This window comes from Amia ocellicauda, chromosome 5, assembly GCF_036373705.1.
Source record: "Amia ocellicauda isolate fAmiCal2 chromosome 5, fAmiCal2.hap1, whole genome shotgun sequence".
Classification (NCBI taxonomy): domain Eukaryota; kingdom Metazoa; phylum Chordata; class Actinopteri; order Amiiformes; family Amiidae; genus Amia; species Amia ocellicauda.
The window spans coordinates 25137069-25160687 of NC_089854.1; the positions used below are offsets into that span (position 1 = coordinate 25137069).

Genomic DNA, 23619 nt, shown 5'->3' on the forward strand with positions numbered 1-23619 from the left:
CACGCTGCACGTGCGCCGCCTGGCCTCCGCGCGCGCTTGCAGGCGGCCGTATTTTGGGGAATATCACCGCATAGTGTCACACTAGGAAATGGTCGGCTGTATGATGCATCATTGTGTCAGATGTGCACACCGTGCGATCGTCCGAGTCTGTGCGTCGTCTTGAGCCGATGCACACAGAACGGGTTTGTATCCAGAGTGCATATGCTCATGCTTTCAGGCATCAATGATTTCGAGTCAATATGTGCACGCTGTACAATAATGTTCGCAAATGTTGATGTCAGGCGGCCTGCTTATTTGATTGGCAATGTCTAATATGTGTCTATATTGGAACAATTCCCAAACCAAAACATAGGAAAAACCGTTCCCCATTATATACGTGTACTGTTTGCAATGTTATTAACATATTTTGAGCAAGAAAGCATCGGCTATCATTTTGAAATCTGTGATATATAGTATTCATCTGTAATGGGTAGTGTTACCACAAGGGGACAGTCGTTCAACACATACAAAAGCGAAAAGCTGCATTGTCTCAAGCCCCACCCCTTTTTATTAGTCACATCTGCATTCTGTTGCCGTTCCAAAACATGTGAGCACACCGTGTCATTGAAGTGTTTACATACGTGATTTCTAGTCTATTAAGTATTCAATGAAAACAGCTGAAATGGTTTAATATGTTGTCTTTGTGGGTCCAACCATGCAAGTTAAAAGAAATCTGACATTTTACAAATATATATATATAGCTTGGTTGATGACAAAAATAAGCTTGTTTTTAAAGGTTGCTAGGACATGGGTTAACCTTGTTTACTGTGTTGCCTTCTTCAAAATAAGACCAGTGTAAAGTGAGCTATCCATTATTTAAACACCCAATGAAAAATGAACTAGTTCCAGTCTAATAATTGCAAGCAAGCAGAGGAAACATTGTGTTATTCTAAACTTTTATTTGATAATACTGCATATTTTATCCATTGACTGAATGTCCACGTATGAATTATACAAAGCATCAAAGACATGCATAGTCTGGTTTTCATTATACAACGGCTCTCATGTGTTTCCAGCACAAGAAGTCTCACACTTTACTTTTCAGCAAACATTAAAGAAAGACTAATAATCATAAAAAAATTACAATACAGAAAATAATAAAAAAGAAAATGACAAAATAAAGTAAAAACACGGATCATCCCAAGTTTTAAATTATGTTAGCATTTTCAGATACTTGTACTTGTATAGCAATGAGTACAAATTAAAAAAATAATAAAAAGAAAACAAAATGAAAACATGTAAACTTTTCTATTATCATTGACTTAAAAAAATCTTTTAGCATGAATTTCAGTAAGGGGACAGAATAATATATCTGAATGGATGACATGGTTAATAACACTGATCTGACAAAGCCTCCCCAGGACCTAACGGCCCAGAGGAAGCGTCTACTATGTATAGGATCAGTCTGGTTTGCCACACTAGAGAATTCTGATTTTGCAATCTCATCTTTTAAACTTGGGGCGGGGAGGAGAAAAAATATAATCATACTCATGGTATACAGAATCTGAAATTAGTCGGTTAGCCTTTCATTTTTAATTAAGTGAAGATGTATTCCACTCAAACATTTGTATTAAAAAAAAAGGCCATGACCTGACACTCATTCCATCTTCCTTTGCAGCTGCTCAGTGTGAATGGAGAATATTAAAATTAACAGCATATGAAGGGATCACAGACATCTTATTTTATAAAGAGTTCACAGCTGCAGAGCCATTGCTATCACTGCATTACTGAATATTCCTCAGCACACCCTGGATCCACTGGAAAACAAATCACACAAACAAGAAAATAACAGTATATACACATTCAGTAATCTACTATTTTTGTTGAAGTTTTTGTTTTCTCCTTTGCACCTCCTTCCTTCTCTCCACCAACTATGCCAGACTGCTACCTCAACATATAGGTATAAACCACTTTGTATGTGGTGGTTAAAACGCTTGACTAGAAACATTTTGCCCTGAAGACTACAAAACCACACTGGCAGCAGTCAATACGGTACCCCAACCTGCTTCAAGGAAATGTTAATACTCCACAGGTGCCTTGAGAGAGTAAATTCAGTACATCCTTCCATTGAACACTGAAAGGGGCAGGTTGCTTATCTGTGTTTTGTAACATAACATCCTCTAATAATAAAAATGTCTAATTTTCCAGCAACGTCAATCCAATACAAGTGACCATGAAATTCAAATATTATTTACGATGTAAAAATCAGCAATTACTGGAATGTGATTTTAAACTAGTTTTGTGTAGTTGCTGGTGAGAACTCCAGAATGAGGATGCTGTGAAACTGGCACTCCATAATACTTTACTCACCACATTCATGATTTAATTCCCCTAGAGGACATTATGAACATAGTGTGTTTGCATAAATCACAAATATTCTTATTCACATGGATCAAGAAGCTATCGTTATACTCAACCAGAAATATTAAATAGCTACAACTATACCATATATAGGCCTAGATCACATCAAAACTTAAGTAATTATACCTTTGTGTGGACAGGTGTGTTAAAGTTTTGATTCGTTGTAGACCATAGTCAGTAGGCTATGAATCAATTCTCAACCTCTCATTTTCTTTTAACAATATTTCAGTTACTGATGTGCAAATTTAGTTTTCAGCACAATTCACAAAAAGCTAATTGGCAATGGACAAGGAGAATATATCTTATGTCCAACTTATCGCAATACCCATCAAGTCCATGGTGACCCAGAGACCACCTTTTCAGCAATTCAAAATACACGACTGGGAAAAAATCTGCAGACCTTAAAAAAATCAAGAATAAAAAGCAATATTTGGAAATGGTGAGTTAAAAAAAAAATCTTATTTGAAAACCACTGGAAGTTATATAAAGAACTAGGATACAAAACAAAATTACACCAAAAAAAAGAGGATTCAATCCCCTGTTTGAGACATTCGTCATTTGACCAAATGCTTCGGTTGCAGCGACTCCTTACAAAGTGCAAATCTAGATCTAACCAGGATTATTAATTAATTAATCATTATAATAAAAAAGAAATTTAATATATATTTATATATATATAAAAAATAACAAAAGTATATGCATAGGTACTGTACAGTGAACAGGAAGACCATGTGGAGAGAAAGAGAGAGAGAGAGACGGGATGAGAGGGGAGGGAGGAATATTTGATACAGAACACAGAAATGGCCACAGCAAGCAGGCTCAATTGCTATATTGAAATGGCATAGACTGGACCAGTGAGACATCGGGAATCCGCTCAAAAGGGAGAAAGGTCAAATCTGACACTGAAGAGTTCCAAAATTCTTTCCAATATTTTGTACGTTGTGATTTGTGGTGTGTTTTTTAAAACATCCATTCAATTTACCATCTCAACTGCACTCGCTAGTTACGGTGACAAGAGACACATGGTGTTACGCAGGCCAGGGTCAGAAAATTCACCTATTGATTGTTGCAGAGTCTGTGGTGTTTCAATCTGTCCTATAGAGTGAGGAGGAATAATCCAGCATGCTGGTTAATATTACAGAGGGAGGGTGTGCCCACGGGGGCTGCCCTGGTGTGTTTCCTCTGCTGCGAATTCCCAATCCACTCATTCCTCCAAACTCTGTGACTCATCTCCTCCCTGACAAAAGTTCTGCCCTGGCCATGGGTAACAAGCCCAAGTGTCTTAGAAATGATCCCAAAATTCTGATATCTCTATATATTTATGTGTGTATGTATATATACATACACATATAATTCAGTTGTGCACAGATTTTGTTTTATACACATTCAAATTCCTGTGTTACACATTTAACGACATTTAGCCTTTACCTAAAACAAATACCTGCTCTTTGCCTATACCTAGAGTGTAAGACACTCTTAAGACACTTTAAGAAACAGGCCTGCATATGGATGCAATTTTCCTGATTTTAATTTGCAGCCTATTGGATATCTCTTGGGACCGTACTTTAACAAGGAAAAAGGAATATTGTAAAGGCAGCAATTCCATTTAAATGCGATAATTCAGCTGATGTATGGAATAAGAAAAAAAAAAAAATATATATATATATATATATATATATATATATATAGGATGTAAAAAATGTTTGGAGTAGTTATAACTGTGTAAAATGTAATATATTGTAAAATTGCCGTCTCATAACCCATGCATTTCTTTAAAACGCTGTCATTCAAAAATGTTTATTTTAATATTCTGGGAAGTCCCGCCTCACCATTAATCTGTTTGATTTAAACTGCATGGTTAGGAGCAACAAGAAATATTCAGTGAGATTTGACCTTTTTGGATTTGACAGGGCGAGTGAAGCAACCACACCCGAATAAGGCGCCGTTGCAGTTACGCCAACAAAGTACAGAATGCTTACGTTTGGTAGGGTTTTTGCTTCGGTAGGATTTCAAAACGAAAAAGGAAGGTTAAGCGCTTTTTTGGGGCAGAAAGTGCTCTCTTCACAGGATTGTCCCTCACATATTGCCGTTGTTTCCTGCCGCCAGCCTTCTTGAGGAAGTGACGTCATCACTCGACCAGTCTATATGCGTCTTGTGTTTGAATGAATAATTATTTTACCATTTATTTACTTATTAATTATCATCATCATTATTTATTTAATATCATTTGTTTGTTTGTTTCTTCTTTTTTGTTTCGCAGGCATTTCTCTCAGCTGTGCAGTGGGCAGGTGGTGAGATTATGGGTCCTCAATGTCCAGGAACTCCTTCTTGGGCGGCGCCACCCCACGGTACCAAGCGCAGGATCCATCACTCCGCTTGATGCAGGCATAGTGGTTGGCCTGGCGACCGCTGATGCTCTTCTCCATCACCCAGTCTGTCCACAGACATTCATCCGGGCTGTTGATCACACAGGGGATCGAGGGACAGCGGGAGATCTGAAGAGCAACAAAACAAAACAATACAAGTCAGTGCTGCAAACACTGATTTACCAGACTAAGCTGATGTGTTAGTCAGTGTTTTCACATTTCTTTATACATCCGTGTCCTACAAGCACCACATAAGTATGAAGTAAAAAAATAAAAAAACAAGACAGACTCTGCAGCTGGTTTAAAATGGAAATTAATGGAATCCCTGAGGCAAAGAACGATACAAGAAGATTTTAAGTTTATTTGATGTGTGCCAGTTATTCATGGTGTAAGTTCTGCAGACATGTCCCCAAGTCCCACACAACCCTGTACGTGTGCTTGACTGAATTATATTTTACATTACTCATAAAAGAGAACACTGTAAGGGAAATGAAAATGAAACAATTTGAGTATTAAATCTCCCACAAATGCACATATATGCTTCTTTCATTCAGAATCATTCAGACGCCCTGATATTGCGCCCAAATTTCGGCTTCTGCACCTCCTCCTACTCCTCACCTTGCACTCACAGCCCATCTGGTAGCGCTGGTTCAGACTCTTCTTCTGTGTGGGGCTCATGGACTCCCAGGGCACGATGAAGTCACACAGAGTCACATGCATCTTCCCATCGGACTCAGCCTTGCCTGCGGGGTACAGGGACAGTCGCACAGGGCTTGATCTTGAGAACCACAATTATTAGTTTCAATGAGTCCATAAGATCTGGGCTATGCTTTACTGGCAGTTAGCTTCAGTTTGTTTTGTGGGACTACAAACAGCACCTTTGAAATCAAGGGCTCAGCAATTACAAGCCCAGACTTACTTACAATAAGATTACACTGGACTATTTTGAAGGAATTACCCATATCATCTTGAAATCCTACTCTATAATTTCAGCCTGTTTTGGTGCAGTAGATCTGTCTAGATAGAAAAAACAGAGAATGTCTGTTTGCAAAGGGAGGCGTCTCATTTTCTTCCTATCTAAGCAGAAGGAACAATATTGTAATTTAACCCCCCCTTGCTTTTCACTGCATCAGCAAATTTGAGTGAATATTTAAAACATTTTTGTGTTTGTTTATTATATATCTGACAGAGAGAGAGAGAGATAGTGAAGTATATAAATGATTAAATGGCACTTACAATTATATATATATAGATTAGTTTTCTTGTAGCTTATACTAAGCATTTTGAAAGACATCCCTCCATGGAATAAATCAGAAATTCCCAGGCAGAAGCTTAACAACAAATCGATATCCTGCAAAGATATCCCGCACTCCTCTATCAACTCCCCTCCAAGACAAGACTATAAATAGAGCACTGCAGACTCAATAATACATACTTAAAGAAACTAGGACAATATTCCTTATCAAGGACCCACAACCCTCAGGCCTCCTGCAACTTGAACCTTCTCAGCTCCCACCCCTGGGCACAGAAGATAATACAGGCCTTAATTGTTTTAGCACCCCCATAAATTATTCTTACTCCCAGCTGACTTGCACTCTACCTGCTATGAGGTACTCCTTCTTGCCGTTGGTTTCCAGAGTCACTCCGCAAACAGCCGAAGATGGGGCAGTGAAGACCGTTTCGATGTCCCGGTCTGGGCCCTTAAACATCTGAAACAGAAGAGGAAGAGCAGACATGTACCAAAAACCCCAAAGCCCAGAGGGTCTCAACAAAATAAACACAATAAAATAAAACAACTTCTAGGCCAAATCTGGATGATCTGCACTGTTGGGACATTGACAGCGATAAATGTTTTTTCTTTATTTTTCGGTTTTGGGAGAGATTTGGCAATGGTGAATTTTTCCATTTTAGAGTCACCTTTAAAATAAGTCAGCTTGCCTGCAGCTACAGCTTTACTACTTATCAGCAGAATAAAGAAAGGCCTCTCGTTCCCCATAAAAGTGTACGTAAGATAAACCAAGGCCTGGAGGCATCATAAAGCACAGTGACAGCTTAGTAAACAGTACAGCAGTACAGGGAAGCTGCTGCAGACGTTTTCAATGAAGGTCCGGGGAGGAAAGAGAAGAAGGATAGTATGGGACACTGCTTATTATTATTTGATGTGCTAAAATTGGGTTCATGGCACTTTCACGATGACAAACTGTAGTTAGACACTTCTTTATGTATCCACCCAATGGCAATTTATGGGAATTACATAGGTGAAAATGCACCTAAATTGGACGAGGGAGCTTGATATTTTGGAAAGATAATTGAGAACTGAACTGAAGTGCCTCCAGACAGAATACAGAGTCTTTTAGCTCCTACCTTGATCTGTTTGATCTCATACTGGATCCTCTTGATGGGATTGCCATAGATGTCATTCCCAGTATCCACTTCTTTCCCTCCGACCACCTTTGCCCTGATCACTGAAAAAAACACACAGATAAGGATGAGAGGAGGTAACGTAGGACCAGCACACTGAGGTACACAGGTGCTGGCTGTATAAAATGGTTGACAGAGCTGCCATGACTGAGTCCAGCAGGTCACTGGGTTCGCACAAAGTTGTCATGGCTTTAGTAAAGCAAGTCTCTGTGCTCTGCAATGCAGCATTAAATAAAAATACCAATTCCACCTCTGAGTCACAGATGTTATTGTGTAGGTTTCATTCTCTCTCATAAAAGACAAGCTACTACATGTACTTACTAAGGAAATGATTTTGACAGCAGTAACGCATGGGAATTTGAGCCTGCAATGTTTTTTATTAAATTGTTTACAAAGATGATACACTGCATGTTATATGCTAGAGTCATGCTGATAGAAAGCACTGAATATAAGGGATTGTATTCTTATATTGACTTTAACAATCAGGATTCAGAGTTACTCTTAAATACAAATGATCGTGGCTCTAACCTGAGCTGAATTAAATGCTCACTGTCTTTTATTTCAGTTTCCCTGCCAGGAATTAAACTCCCAGCTGTAAGGAGGAAGTTCAGTCAGCAGCACCGAGCCGTTCTCCTGCAAAGCTTCACATTTACATTTTCTGAGTACAAAAAATCTCCATCAAAACAGCTGACATGTATCCTGATAGTGGAGTCAACACCCAGCAGCTTGATCACTAAAAAAATAGCTTTCTTCTTCTTTGGAAAGCCTGATTCAGGAGATTTGAGAAGGTTTGGCAGCAGACTAAAGAGAAAAAAAAATAAAATAAAAAAGGCACTGCCAGACACAGCTGTTTGCAGTGCTGCTATCCCCACTCCCACTGTGGTTTGCCCCTGACCATGTGAGCAGGGAAAACCTGCAGCCTGTTTAGGAAGCTAAAGCAGCATTTCAGAAGGAAGATTGGGTTCGCCTATATTAATTTATTCTAAGAGAAAATATCTCTGAAGGCAGGCCGCAAACAGAAATCTTCAGTATAAATGTTCCTTCTCAAAGCTGTCCTAACACTAAGTCCCAAACACTAATTTGTAAGTCTGTGTATTTCTGGTAGTGCTATTGGACATTGTTTAACTACAGTAACCAATTCCAACACTGGGTGATACAAGTGTATTACATTGTACTGCATGACTACAGCGCTATCACTGCACTATGTTCATGATTTACTGTTGCAGAGAGGAGCAGCGGCGGATCGTCATTAGGAGCCAGTGGGGTCAGCCCCCAATTTGAAAAAAGTAAAAATAAATAAATAAAACAACGTGCTTACTGCGCATGAACGTGTCATTGCAGCTTGTCAGTGAGGTCGCGTTGTTGTCATGCAGACTTCAGCAATTCTGCGCAGATCTGCAGAATTCCAACGATCCCATCGGTGCAGCAGCGCAGATCTGCGCACAACCGCGGACATTTGCTCAACCAGAAGGCTAACCGAGTTACTGCTACTTTGAAACGTGATCACGATGAACGGAGTCGACTTCTTGTTAGAAAATTGATTTTCTTTGTTGTAATTTGAAGACAATATTGAAATCCAACCCAAATGGAAAATAAATTCATAGGGCTTTATAATGGTTCAAAGAGAAAACATGTCTTACCGCAAGTGTTATTGGAAAATCGCTTTTGTTTTCCTTGTCTTTTTATTCGGGGGAGAGACCATGTGGACAAACACTGGCTACAAGCACTTAAAACACTTGTCAGAGAGGCCAGGGACTCATGGATGTATTTAAAAGGCACGTCCAGTGCAGAAAGAGCGGTTAGAGTGCATCAGTGTCCAGTGCGCAGAGGACATGCGCACTGACTGCTGTGCAGGCAGAGACAGCAGACGTGTATACAAACATCAGTCAAAGTCAGCTATCGGTGAGTGTTATTTTGAATGAATTATTATAGCTACAGTACTATAGAAAAGACTGGAAAGCATGTGTTTGTATTACAGTCGTTGACATATTTGTTTTTGACACATGTATGTGTATTCTACACTATATTCGTATTGCTATTTTTATGTTATATGGGTTGTGATACAATTGTTGTTTCTAGCATTGCAGCATTATTAAGTAGAACTTAAAATGTACCATAATGTCTTCTTGTATATAAAGACAAGGCGCCTCAGCACATAATTTACAACTGATTGTGGTTTTTTTTAATTATTATTTATTTTAATATGCTTTCTCACGATTATTGACTCGAAAACTGAATATCAGTACTGCGTACTGTGACATCATCTTCCATCAGAGACCACTGCCCTTTAAATTTGTTATGTTTTTTCGGGAAATTGGGGTTCAAAACCACAGCTGGTGGGTTTATGGTGTTCATAAACCCACCAGCCGCCACTGGATAGGAGCATACTTATCTAGATCAATTTTGTAATTAAAGTGCAAACTTTGTATTAGGACAATTTGTGTTGTACTAATAAGACTCCTCTGTCCCGAGGCCTGGGCTTTTCTAATTTCACAACTGTGTGAGAAGAGCTGTCAGCTGTACACAACTGCCTCCAGTGCTGTGGCCTGTGGGCTCTACTGACAGCAGGGTAGAGCTCACATGACCAAGACATCACGGCACCGGAGTCACATATAGTTGCAGCGCTGAAGGGCCACACTGGGTTTGTATACAAGAGGCAGACCTTTCAACATTCAGCTGCTGCTTTCAGTTTGTGTCTCCATCACCAAAAAAAAAAGAAAAATAGGCCCAGGCTAATGACGAGCAGATGGAATCTAATTAAAACAGCTACTCAAGGAGCCTGCCATGTGCGGAGTCTGAAGCTGAGCAAAATGTACACTCCAGCAGGTCTGCCATTTTGTTTGTCTTCTTTTGACTAGCGACACAATGACTTCACCCCACCCCGTTACACACACCGCAGTCGAGTCATACATGACCATTTCAGCTGTCTATACGTAATGGATAGATTGACAGCTGTGCGGGAATAGAACCACTCTCCCCATTTCATGCATTCGCTATGGGGAAAGCAGCTCGGCAGCCCGGCATGGAAAATGTGAGCCCTGGGATATTACATGCAAAGACATAAAACAAGAGTAAGGAGGGGAAAAAAATTAAAAGACTTGGGGTAAAGTCTGGATACTGTAGGCTAAGATTCACTTTATGGCCTGGAAGGGATGCAAGTATCAAGGGTCACTGCTCTTAAAGTTAACAGCAGCCTAGTTGAAGTGCATGCTTTTCCTAGTATATCACAGCTTTTGCACAGACCATTCAGGCTGCTACAATGGGCTCTAACACAAACACAGTGTTCCAGTTCTATGTGCCGTCTGCTCAGGATGCTAACTACACACACGGGACTCTGGGCTTCACTAAGTGATCATTTAAAATAATCAAGCAGTCCCAGTCCAGGGTAATTTACACACGCAGGGCTGTAATATTTTAATCACAGCTCCCTACGAACGCTGATTCTCACACATTCCTTTCTGAATGGAGCTTTTTTTTTTCCTACCCCCGCCCCCTCCGACACTAATGGCACCGTTATGAATTCCAGAGTGTACTGCAACAAAACTGGAGACAACTGGAGTCAGCAAGTTATATGGGGTTTGTAAGCTGCTTCACATGAGGTTGTGATTTTTTTTTTTTTTTTTATGGTTTACTAATGTAGGTCAAGTGATGAATGTGCACACGGTAAAGTTTCCTTGTATCCAGTCCGCAGTACTTTAAAGAAACTGAATAGGGTCAATACAGTGAAAAAAGTTGTATGTTGGTTGGGTAATTGCTATGGAAATTGTAATTGTGTGTGTATGTGTTTTTGTTTTTTTCTTAAATAAATATTAAATAAATAAAAAGCCCAGCAGGCTTTCTTGTTAGGCATGGTACTTCAGCCTTTCGTAGGTAGAGAACAATGAGCCCACAAAATCAGACTCGGCAAAAAAAGCAATAAATAATACAACGTGAGAGTACACAGCTGAGACTCTAGGAGAGTACATGTGAAAAAATGTACACTACAAGGGCCATATTCAACCAGTTTAACCTAATATGAAGTTAATCAGGCCTTTTTTAGGAAAGATGAAGAAAAAATATCTAATGGAAACCTATTATTACAAGTACAAAGTACTTTTGTTAACTCTCAGATCGGAGCCTTTGTGAGTCACTTCCCCACATCCCCGCTCTTCTATTTTCTCATTAGGAAAGACACACGTTAACAGTTAAAGGTGTAGGATTAAGTCACTATGCCTTTAAGATGGATAGTTTTTTTCCAGATGTGCCGTGACTGTGACAGATTTAGCACAAAGAAAATCTACACGGTACTGTGCCCCCAGATCATGAAGTCAACTAGCTCCAACTGGGAATTTACACAAAGCAGGTATCTGTCAGCAAAGATCAAACACCAAACAGTATTTCGCCAACACAGACGCACATCATTCAACAATCACTTTCACAGACAAGATTTCCAATCCATTTGTGCATGTAGACACTTATTTTAAGCTTTTTAATTTTTCCAAGCATTGGCGTTTTGTGCACTTCCATTTAAAAAAGTCTGCCTTATTCCCTGGGATCATTGACATTCCTCTCACCTCTCCTGGGAGGCTTTCTTCAGGTCGAGGAAGGTCACTCCAGATTATCCTTGCTTTCCTGTTATGATAATCTGCTGTACGTGATTTGCAGTTTCAGCAATTCAGCAGAATACAATTTTGTGATTTAATACAGATTAAAAATATGCTGTATCAAGAATCCTTTTAATAATTACTCTGGACAGAGAGCTAGGTGGCACAACAGCCCCTAAGTGTGAAAATGACCCTCAGTGAGTGCATGGTATACCCAAGCTGTCATACAATTTGTCATTTTATTACAAAATTAGCAGGCTCCACAGCAAAGGTATCCAATCACAATTTTCAAGGGAACACACATTGTTACACACATTTCATACCGTATAGGCCTAGATGTTTTTGACATTCATTACCAGAAGCAGTTACTTGTACATTCTTGAGTGCTGAATTCAATTTACAGTTGGTATGAAAGCACAGCCTTCTGTCTCATTTCCTTTTTTTATCCTAAAACTAAACAGACTAGCGTTCCTGATGTATCTTATTACAGAGAGTTCGCCAGCCGCCACGCTGACAGTGGGAGCGAGGAATCTTGTCTTGATTCATGAGAACTAAATTGCAATTTAAAAAACATCCCCTCAGATGCTGCTACTAATGTTTAATGTATTTTCTATCAATGTTCCTGTTTAGTTTAGTTTTTCTGGGCCATTGATTCAGGAAGGCAGTAAATATTTAGCAATGGGGAGGATGTGGAAATACCCAGCTGGAGAAAACTGCACGTTGATATTTTGTCTCCCGTTTATTCTCTCTCTTTCAAAATCAATCTGCATTTTAATTCTCAGGAAAGAGAACCCCAGTGACATCCAATTTCCAATCCTGAATTGCACGACTGGAGCAGCATAAATTAGATCCTGTAAACAACCGAGAGATCGGAGAACACACACACACGGATTTCCTTCCTGCAAATTTATTCTTTCTTTTTTTCTCTCCCTCCTTAGCTCCGGGCTGACCCACTTTCCTCAGTGTGTGTTACAAAGCCATGCATAACTGAATCCAAAGATGCATCAACTGCATCAAAGACCCAAGGTTTGGATTGCTTATCAACACACTACTAGCATACAATGCATTTATGTAATTAATAACAACACATCCTAATAATCAGACTGAATAACATTTATCCACGTGTAAATACTGTGTTTTATAAAATAATAATGTATAGCTCTGGAAAACATTAAGAGACCACTGCACATTTTTCTTAAATCAGCATCTCTACATGTATGGCAGCCATTCCATTCAGATTTTTATTTGGAATTAGGGAGAAATGTTGTCAGTAGTTTATAGAATAAAACAAAAATGTTCATTTTACCCAAACACATACCTATAAATAGTAAAACCAGAGAAACTGATAATTTTGCAGTGGTCTCTTAATTTTTTCCAGAGCTGTATACATAGATTACTTCCCGCAATGGTGGCATGATTAAGGCCATGTTCCAAAAAATAGATAACATAAAAAAAAGATGGAATAAAACCCGCTCCATCTTAGAAGCCTATGAAACCAATATTTTTTTGTTTTCTCCGGAGGCCATTTCAACTACTACAGCTCTGGGAAGGTACATCATCTTAATTGGATGCAGAGTTTAAAGCATGTGCTCGGTTTTATTCTGTGTCAGCTTTCAATTGAGATCTCTGCTGGCACAGCACCAGGAAAGTAATTTAGTGTTGCCAGTCTAAAGCTGTAACAATGCTGCTCGGTGACATGTACAGAGTATATCACTGCAAGGGGGAGTGTGAGAAGGTGTTCAGGAGTCCTTGCACATCATATTAGTGTTTTTGGAAAACTAACTTGACATTCTACTTTCCTTGAATTGGCCCTCACAAACCCAAGGCTAGCAACATGAAAGAGTCCTCAATTAACGGGAGGCAGCTGAGCCTTGGTACTTTCCTGTAACCACAGCTTACCTTTTCTATACCAAACTCATGCTGACTAGCAGCAAAACCACCTACCAAGAAAAGTACATGTGGTAAATTGTTGCCACAGCCAGTTGCTTCTATGTGTGGATAGTTTGAACTGCAACTTCCCCAAACCCCCTGTCAGCAGTCACCTGAATTGACCCCACAGTAATTTGCTGTACATTGGAATTGCACCGTGTGTCTCCGTGTGTAAGGGAGGCCAGGAGATGCATGGATGGGGAAAGAGATGGACTGCTAAACTGGGATTACTGCAGTGGGCTATGGCAGGAGTTTTAATGATGGAGCTCAATTAAAGGAGTACCCAACCAAGATGACGGATTTCTCAATTTCTAATTGCCACAGCCTGCGGTAGGATGTAGGATGTAAATTGCTCAACCTGAGTGCCCAATGTTTGTGATCTGAACACATTTCGACATGGAAAAACAAACCTGGTTGTGTGCAATACTTTTACAGTGAACTAACATGTGAAAGAGGAAACACACAGGGTCCTTACAAGGACATCTCTGAAGATGGTGGTGGTGTGTGTGGGTGGGTTGGGAGGATGAAGTCAGTCAGCCACCAATACCTTTATTTTAAATTTTAAACCTTAATAAATTTCACTGTATTTTACATAAGTTCTAAAGCAATTATTGGTTGGACTTTGGTGGACTAGAGTAAACAATATAGCCAAGTACCTGATTTAAACAACACTACTGAACAGGATTATATGAGAAATATCTCTGGTTTCTCTCAGGAATTAGCCTATCCTCCATTAGGAAATGTGGACCGAGGTTTATAGCAGGTTTGGGTGCTGTTGTCTGCAGGGCTATAATGAAGGTACACTTTGAGCTTTGAGTAAATCTTCAAACTGAACTTTGAACTTTTAATGATCACTTGCATAATGTACTAGTGGCCATTTTCAGCATAAATATGCTATTTTATAGGTAATAAATAAAATTGATTCTTAACTCCAAAACATTTTTTAAAAGAAGGGTCATGTCTTCGTTATAATTGAAATTAATCAACTGACTCAATTTGGCAATGCAACCATGTGTATAAAAGTATTCTTTCAGCGTCTGAATGCCTTACAACTCTTAGACAGTTTAGAGCTACCTTAGAAATCCCAGATAGGGGACATACCTTCAGAGCCTTTGAACGCAGCCCAAGTCTGTGGTTGTTCGTGTTATTTTTTTGAGAAAATACACACACACACAAAGAAGCAGTGAGTGGTGAATTGCTTTAGATTTATAATGACCCAGATTTGCATTGAAATTTACTTGGGTAGCATTGTTGACTTCCTTGGAGAATTAGTGATTGGCAGCCCCAGGGACTCTCTCACTCAGAAAAGGCTTTTACAGGTTTGTATTTTTCCACTCGGAGACTGTACGACTCTCCCACTGTGCACCAGAGAAAGTAGAATGTGGGAGCAGGTCCAAGCTCTCCAGGACTCGAATAAAGCGATACACTAAATCACTTTACATTAACCTCGGCGCACTGGCTCAGCGTTCACACTCTAAACGCATTAGGCACGAGTCACTGCGCCTGACACTCGCCCATTTACACACACTGCCCTGGACGAGGCTAGGCAACTCCCAGTTAACAACATTTAGAGCACCCATCACGTGCCACACGACTAGCTACACAGTCACAGGCCTCTATGGATGGGTCACCTGAGTTCAGGAGATTGCTAACAAGCCACAACTCTGCTAAAAAGGAAAATGAGAGATACAATAAGATACAAATAAGTGTAAAATGAGATGTGGAAATTAAATCGTTATAACTTATGGGATATTTGTTGCCTGATCCTTAAGGGCACAGTTTTCAGTTGAGGCTCTTCCATGAAAGTTGTACTGAAGTATATAAGGTGGTTCTTTTCTGAGGAAGAGGTAACCTGTACCTTTTTACTGAGCATGAATTTGTCTGCACAGTATTTTGCGCTACAGACCTCCAGAAGGACAGATACAGATGAACTAAACGTAGCATCATGAAAAGCACATCAACTGGGCTGGCACTACCTCTGTTGTTTATTTTAAATAAGGGCACTCCCAAATGGCCCTATCAGCCACTACACCACAAGGGTGAGGGGAGAGAATGTTGAAAGAACGTTGTAAGAATATCTTGCTTTTGTCTCGCCAAATTAACCATGGTTATGAGGTCTCTTCATATAAACATGCAAACCAACCATACAAATCTTCATCTTTAAACAGGCGTATATACGTCAGTTGGCAGGAACCAGGGGACACGAGTTCATATTTTTGGAATAGATGCTTCTCACGCACAAGGGAAGATTGACTGTAATTTTGAAGACAAGAAGTTTTGCAGATGGCAGGAGGATGGCTTCCATGCCCTGGAGCTGTCGCTGCTCTGAGTGTGACATCATTCTGAGACAATTCTTTAAATAATTAAATAAATAAAGGCAAGATAAATAAATTATATGTGAAAGGATCTGCTGGCACGCACTACTGCTCTTACCTGACTTATGATTGCAGCAACAGCACAAGCAGCAGCCGTAACCCCCTGGATGCCTCCGTCTACACCAGACAGACAACAGACTGCAGTCAGCAGAACTCTCCCGTTAGCCACAGTATCTGTTGGGGAATACCTCTCCAGCAGACGCCCACTCCCTTCTCAGGCACCGCACATACCGCGCAGAGCCCAGCTCACCACTTCCTTTGCCATTCATTCCTCCCCGGACCCTCTACACCAGCTGAGGTGGCTACATTTTTAGGAGCTTTTTTTATTTTTATTTTTTTATTTTGTAGATACCGGACATGCCTATGGTTTGGACTGTACAACTTTCCGCTTTTGGAGTGAGCGGCCTCCCGGAATTCCTTCAAGAAGAAAACCACAGGACATCAGACAGATAAACAACATGGCTGGATCCAGCAATGGCCAAAACAGACCCCACCTTCTTTATTTACTGGCCAGCACTCTTATACAGAGGTCTAACACTACCTACTTTCTACTACAGTTAGTCGGAAGTAGGGAGATGTATATTGCCCCATCATACTGTAGCTGTATAACTTTATTGTTATGTGACCTCTGTTATGAGATAGATCTAGGAGTCTACGTGGACTCCTCACTTTCTCCATCCAGACAATGTGGGGAAGCAATACAAAAGGCAAACAGGATGCTAGGGTATATTGTCAAAAGTGTAGAATTGAGAACAAGGGCAGTAATGTTCAGACTGTACAATGCGCTAGTTAGAGCTCATCTGGATACTGTGTGCAGTTCTGGGCTCCACACTTCAAGAAAGATATCGCTGCTCTAGAGGCAGTTCAGAGGAGAGCAACCAGACTTATTCCAGGTCTGAAGGGAATGTCCTACTGAGAGACTGAGGGAACTGAACCTTTTCACCCTGGAACAGAGGAGACTATGTGGGGACTTGATTCAAGTCTTCAAAATCATGAAAGGCATCGACCACATCATACCAGAGGAGCTTTTCCAGATCAGCAGGGACACACGCACCCGGGGACACAAATGGAAATTGGGCTTCAAGACAGTCAAGACAGAAAACAGGAGACACTTCTTCACACAGAGAGTTGTCACAATCTGGAACAAACTCTGATGTGGTTGTAGCTGAACATTTGGGAACATTTAAAAATAGACTCGATAGGATCCTTGGATCACTTAGTTATTAATGGACACCAAATGAGCACGATGGGTCGAATGGCCTCCTCTCGTTTGTCAACTTATGTTTCTTATGTTTCTATTGGTGAAGGAATCCTGAAAAGGGTCGAAGATGGGATTTAGATCTATGTAGTGCCATTTGGACAGGCTCATGTTGAAGTTGCCCCTATCCCCCCAACCAGCAACAAACACAAAACATTCACCTTCTACTCCCTGCCTATTACTCACAGACAGGCATCCCAAAACACTGCCTTCCACCTCTGTGGTGTAAAACTCTATAGCAGCAGCATGGCAATTCTCAAAACATCACTGTAGAGAGATCAGTTTCAAGGCAGAGCAGAGCTCTCAGACACATCTTTGTTGCCAGACATTTGAGAGCATGGGTTTAATTTCAAGCAAGAGGTGTGATTTTCCAGTCTGTGTCTCTTGCTTGCAGGGCTCACTTTGACTGCAGAATTCAATCAGTCGGACAATCCAGCGGTGTGGTGTTGTTCACTATCCTTGCTTCTTTCCCCACACCACTCTGGTTCTAGTTAGTGGTTTTCAGTATTGCAAAGCATCATGAGGAACAATGAAATAGGAAAAACAAAAACACTGCAATGTTGTTGTGAGTAGAAGAAAAACCAAAACCATTTTTTTTTATTTTGTTTATCTGCTCACAAGTTGATACATGATAAAACTGAGTATGTTATATTGCTTTGTTTTGTTATCCAAATGATCTATTACAGGCATTATTCTCGCTGGGCAAATTTAATCCAGATTTGGTAAAAAGGAAAGATATTTGGCCACATTCTGAAGCAGCACTGCACTGCAATGGGAAATGGCTGGGAAAGCGAATGAGAGTGCTCTGCAGGATGTATCATTATAAGAAAGTGGCAGATGATTACAGTGCGGATTTGCTGCACTGTGTGACTCAGCCTCTTCTCTGCAACTTAAAAGCCAATCTGGAGCCAAGAAGCTGTCAAGGTATCCATCCTCACCCACTCAGGAGAAAATAAAGTTACTCAGGCTTCTCCAGAACATACCAGTAGTCATGAGTAACTATAAGTTAACCAGTGCAGTATTCTGGGCATCCTTCCAATATAAAGATAAAGCCCTTAATTCCTGGAAGTCACCATGCCTTTCTGGACTAAGGTAAGGGAGTTGTAGACTTCAGGCAGTCTAGCACACAAATCATTACTTAGAAGTCTCCCACAAATTAATTATCTGCCCGAATCTTTTGGCAAGACATTCAATGCAGTCAGTCTGGGAACCAAAAAAGAACTGAGCACGACATCACACTACACATTCTACCCTATTGCTGCATTTTGATCTGTTGTTCTTTCAGTTTTGACAGTCACTCAACAAGCTAATCAGCTGTTTCACAAACCGTTATCTGTTGAAAGGTCTTCTCAGAATTAGTCAACAGGAAATCTTTCCACTTTTAGAGTATTACAATGCAAAATGGATACATATGTCCCCATATCTTTCCTTCCCCTTCAGCTTTGTTGTTGTTTTTCCTCAAAAATATATTTATCAGTATTAAACATACATACATACTTTTACAGTAATCATTGCAAATAGAAGAGAAGACTATAACAGGCTATGCGACAAGTGAGAAATTAAATATCAGAATATTGCAAAATAAATTTAATATATAAAAAAAACAAAAATCAGAGATGCATTTCTTGGGCTGGCAGTAACTGTAGGATAAATGACCTGCTAGTAACATTCAATAGCTAAATAAGGTGCCTGCCATTGACAGCTAATTACTACAAATATGTGAAGATAAGCTTTGGTGCTTTAGAAATGATTCACACTTTACTTTCTCAACTCTGGCATCTGAACTGACAAACATCACCAGGGAATGTGGTTTCTGCAAACAGCAGAGCCATGGTAACATATAGTGTAGATATGAGTAACCTTTTAATAAGCAACGTGCTGTACAGACTGCAGTCCTCTCCAGCTTGCAAGCTCCTGCCTTCCAACAAGCAAAGCAGTATTTTAATAGGTGCAGTAAAAGACAAACCAGCCACTGTTAGGACTCTAATTAGCATATTTTCATTTGCTGTGAGGAGTCAGAGGCAGCAGACTGTGTGCCTGGTATAAAAGTCAATTCACGAGGACCATTTGGAAAAAACAAATCCGATACCAGAGACTAGAGAAGACCCAAGATCAAGTTGGCAGTGTTCCCTGATGCTGCACAAAAATAAATCCTCCCTCCTGGTCTACTCTTAGATCTTATAGTCTCAACCTGTTCAGAGGCATACAGGAAAGAGTTTCCCATATATAAACTTAAACTGAGAGCAAAATGTGAGTGTGTCAAATGGCACAATTTGTGTAATGAAAGGACTGGGAGAGATGGAAACAATCAACTATTTACTGAAACAAACAACCTCATTAAAGGCCGGCTCCGAGGGCAAGAGTAGTAGACTAGTGACACATAATCCTCAGGGAAATTGGGATTACATTTTGCTGTCGTAAATCAAAGCAAAGCACACCTTTCAGATGAGTAAGGTGACAGACCAATCAGTCTGCAAAACTGCAAAGTGATCGATGCCAAATCATGTAGTTACAAACTTCCTGCTACTGACCTGCATTGGTTGCAACAAAATATTACTTAATACGACTCTTTGGATCCTCAAGAGGAATGTTTTGTTTTTTTAATTTAAAGAATGCCTGCACATCACACTAGTGGAAAGATACCATGCATATTTGAGAGAGATCATTCTGTACTGCTTTTTCCATTAAGCGTTACAAAACCTGGACGTCATGAGTGGCAGATGCTTTTCTCCTCAGCCGGTAAGTGATTTCATAATATGCCTTCGCTAGTAATAGGCACGTCAACTACAAACGCCTATAGATCTATGGGAGTTGCGCTGACCCTGTTCCAGCAATAGCGGCATGCGGACTAACATCTGCTCAATGCTGTCCCATTGAGTCAGGCTTGAACTGGGCGGGAAACCCCCAGTGGGACACATCATAGCATTCCTGCAATACTTCAGGCCAGATCACCAGCACCTCCCTTCACTCAAGGGCTGACCGGCTTTCCAGTCCGATGTATGAGAAGAAAGCACTACCACCACCATAAGCTTCCTCCCGTGCCACGTACACAGCTGACAGTCATCCCTTGTCCACCGCAAGGGGATTGTGCTGAACATACACTTGGAAGGGAAGAGCTGTTTTTCTGGAAAAGCAAGCAGTCTTCACCGCCAGCAGATGCTTTCACTTCACAGATATGTCAGACGCCGTCCAAGGAGCTAAGGCCTGGCATCACTGGGGCTGGTGGAATGTTGTTTTTTTCTTTGATTGTTTGTTTGTTTGCTTTGGATTTTACAAGCACTTACATGGCGAAGTTGACTTTAACCAGAGAAGTTAAATTTAGTATTAGTATTTCGTACACTAAAATATATGTTTTTGTTCTTCTGTCCCACATTTTAGTGTGCTATGTCTCTTGGGGCTGTACGTAGCATTGAGGTACTCGAGCTGGCAACATCAGAAAGCTTCCTAAATGCTTTCAATCGACTGTATTAGAGTGTACACATTTGAGGGCTATAACAAGTCACCAGGCAAAGTTTCCAAAGTGATCTGTTTATAGACACACGCATGACTGAAATTGCAAGGCAATAAATTACGTAGCTATAACCAATGACTTGGACATAAGTACCCAAAATGCAACATTACACATTACAGCATTTTGAGTGTTAAACTATATCACTTATTGTGCTATATCTTTATATTGGTAACTCAATAGTAATAACCAGCTACAACATTGATCAGTTTCTAATGAATCATTATCAATTCCATATTAAACTCTGAGTGGGCAATTGCAGTGATGAAGAGCATCATATCAAAGTACTCAAGTTCACCCACACCAGCATGCAAATCAATGATTTATAAGGGTCTGCAGTGAACATGTTTTTTGTTGGGAGTGTGGAATAAACATTAAGTAGGGGTTCCCACATGTGTGTTGTATTCATTTCTGAAATGCATGAATCATTTAAGAAGCTGGCTGGAACACATGTCTGTAATCGAATGTCAGAGCCAAACTGGGGCTCACATGGCTTCTTGCAAGTCCCAACTGGCATTAAGTCATCAACTGTTTTGTCTGCTACTTATCCATTACTCAGAAGCTCATGATCTGTGCACGCCTCCTTGCATCCACTTCCACTAAAGCATGAGTGTGTGACTGTGCTCTTACTGTGAAGGGTCAATATAAACCATGATCAATGCAAAAAAATAGCCCTTCAAACGGATTTAGTGATATTGTGCAAAATGGACAGCAGGACCATTACCCAGCAAAATCAAGCAACCTATTTTTCTCAATTCCAGTGCTGATCCAAAAAAAAACATGCCAAAGTAAGAATTAGTCCATTGGAAATATAAAAAACGCAAGCATGGCATTAAGAACTGTCCAGAAGTCATTTTTATGAGAGCAAGGCAGAGTCTGATCTGGAAGTACTGCTTTTAAAAACGTGACATGGTGTTGCAATAGGAATCCGTTTTCACAGTGGGAAGAAATGGTCCATCCCGAAATTAACATAAAAGTGTGTTACTGCTGTAGTATTAAAACTGTAGTAGATTGAATTACAACAATGAAAATGGTAGTCTCCAATGTTTACCAGAGTTTATTTATATATACTTAAAGGTACATGAATCCTATCACGTACTGTGGATATAAACTATGAATGTTTTATACCTAAGAAGAAGAAGAAGAAGATTGACAAGTGCAAATTGGAGAACTTGCCAGAAAAATCGCCTTCGTCATTAATCTAGATCGCAACGCTGAGGACACGGCGAACTTTTCCAGATTCTTCCAGTCCGGCTACTTCCTGGATTCGTGCTGGCACAGGAAAAGTCAGCGGGAAGAAATGTCCTCAACCACCAACCATCTAATCCTGTAGTGTTATGGTGTGTATAAAGCATCTCAAAGAAATATCAAGACCCCGGAGACAGTGCAGCCCTTGAGCATGCACTGGGGCTGGATGTGGTCTCCTGTGAGGACGGAAGCAGCTGCCTGCCAGCCACCCCGGATCCCCAAGACTGGATACAATGCAACTGTCAGCCTGGCGGTAAACGCTTTCATCCCAGTATTACAGGTGGCTTCCCAGCACACGTATGCAACTTGCACACTCACTGATACTGCTCATAGCGCCCTCCCTCCCTGTCTCTATCTGAACAGGAAAAATACCCAAAATGTGAAAGTTAATGTCACGTCCCCAGGGAATACACAGCCGCCGCCGACACATCTGCAACACGGTCCCCTGTCTTATCAATCCCGAGATTCACAACGGTGCAGCCTTCTGTATTGAGAAGGGAAAACAGTAATGTTGCTATACTTATTTTCACCTTTAGGTACTCTGCAAGAGAGAGAGAGAGCACTATTGCAGTCTCAGTAGAGTTATTAATAAATATGCACACTTGAGCTTGGAAGACTAGGATTTACAGAGATGACAACTAGCTACATGGTTTTAAATGTGCTTTTCGTTTTAGGTCACGCCAGTTGCATCGGTCCCTGTGCACGATGAACAGCCATCGCAGTTTCATAACACAATACTTCCCAGTCCATATGCATATCAACTTACCGTCATTGTACATGCAAGAGTTTTAACGAGCTGTTTTCTTACCTACATCTGCGTTGCAAAATGCCTGTTGAGGATGAACGGGCGAGCAGCTGCAAGCCTCCGCTCTCTCCTCCACACGCCACAGCAGCAGCACGACGAGAGCAGCCCAGAAACTGCTAAGTGTGCAACTCATTTTGCTTCTCCGCCTTTCTCTTGATGGTCAGTGTTGTTTTTTACACACGCAGGTGAAAAACAATAGATTTACGGATCGGCACCAAACGCGAAATTAAAAGATCTGATGAGAAAAGATCGCTTTAGGTAAAAAAAAAAAGTTCCTATTTCCGAGCAGTAGTTCTGTGCACAAATCCACCAGGACAGAGCTAACGGGAAACTGCGACCAATAACAGTGTTTTCTCAGTTGTGACTCCAGCTTCCTCTCCTTCTTCTGCTCTCCTTCTATGGGTCTGTTTTCTTTAGCTGAGATCAGGCTCATTTTTTCATGGCTGGCTTAGGGCTCCTCCCTCTGAAGACCTGAGGACGCTGGTGTTGCAGAGAGGATTGCATGCTCTTTTCTGCTCCTTTCCTGTGTTAACTCCTCCTAAGCATTGGTTGTGTTTGTGGATTGTAATGCTGGTCAAAGTTAGCTTCACAAACACCACGGACCCTTTAGGTGTCTTTCAGAATTTTAATTGTGCTGTAAATGTTAGCTACAGAGACACAGGGTATTTTAGTTTTCACTGAATTACACCCCAAATTGGTCTCAGACAGAAATAAAACATGGATATA

The 23619-nt window shown here is 40.5% G+C and overlaps 1 protein-coding gene and 1 long non-coding RNA gene across 2 annotated transcripts; one reads left to right on the forward strand and one right to left on the reverse strand.

The window, feature by feature from the left end:
- The first annotated feature begins 3 nt into the window (after nt 1-3).
- Nucleotides 4-4806, forward strand: LOC136749890 (uncharacterized). The gene is made up of 2 exons (XR_010816804.1): nt 4-182; nt 4661-4806. It is a non-coding gene; the product is annotated as an uncharacterized LOC136749890 (long non-coding RNA).
- LOC136749889 (metalloproteinase inhibitor 2) lies at nt 919-23325 on the reverse strand. Its single transcript, XM_066704504.1, has 5 exons — nt 22897-23325; nt 7131-7231; nt 6367-6475; nt 5385-5509; nt 919-4895 (listed from the first exon to the last, which is right to left on the reverse strand). The coding sequence occupies exons 1-5, from the start codon at nt 23024-23026 to the stop codon at nt 4698-4700; spliced, it is 663 nt and encodes a 220-aa protein (XP_066560601.1). The 5' UTR covers nt 23027-23325; the 3' UTR covers nt 919-4697.
- Between the last annotated feature and the right edge of the window lie 294 nt (nt 23326-23619).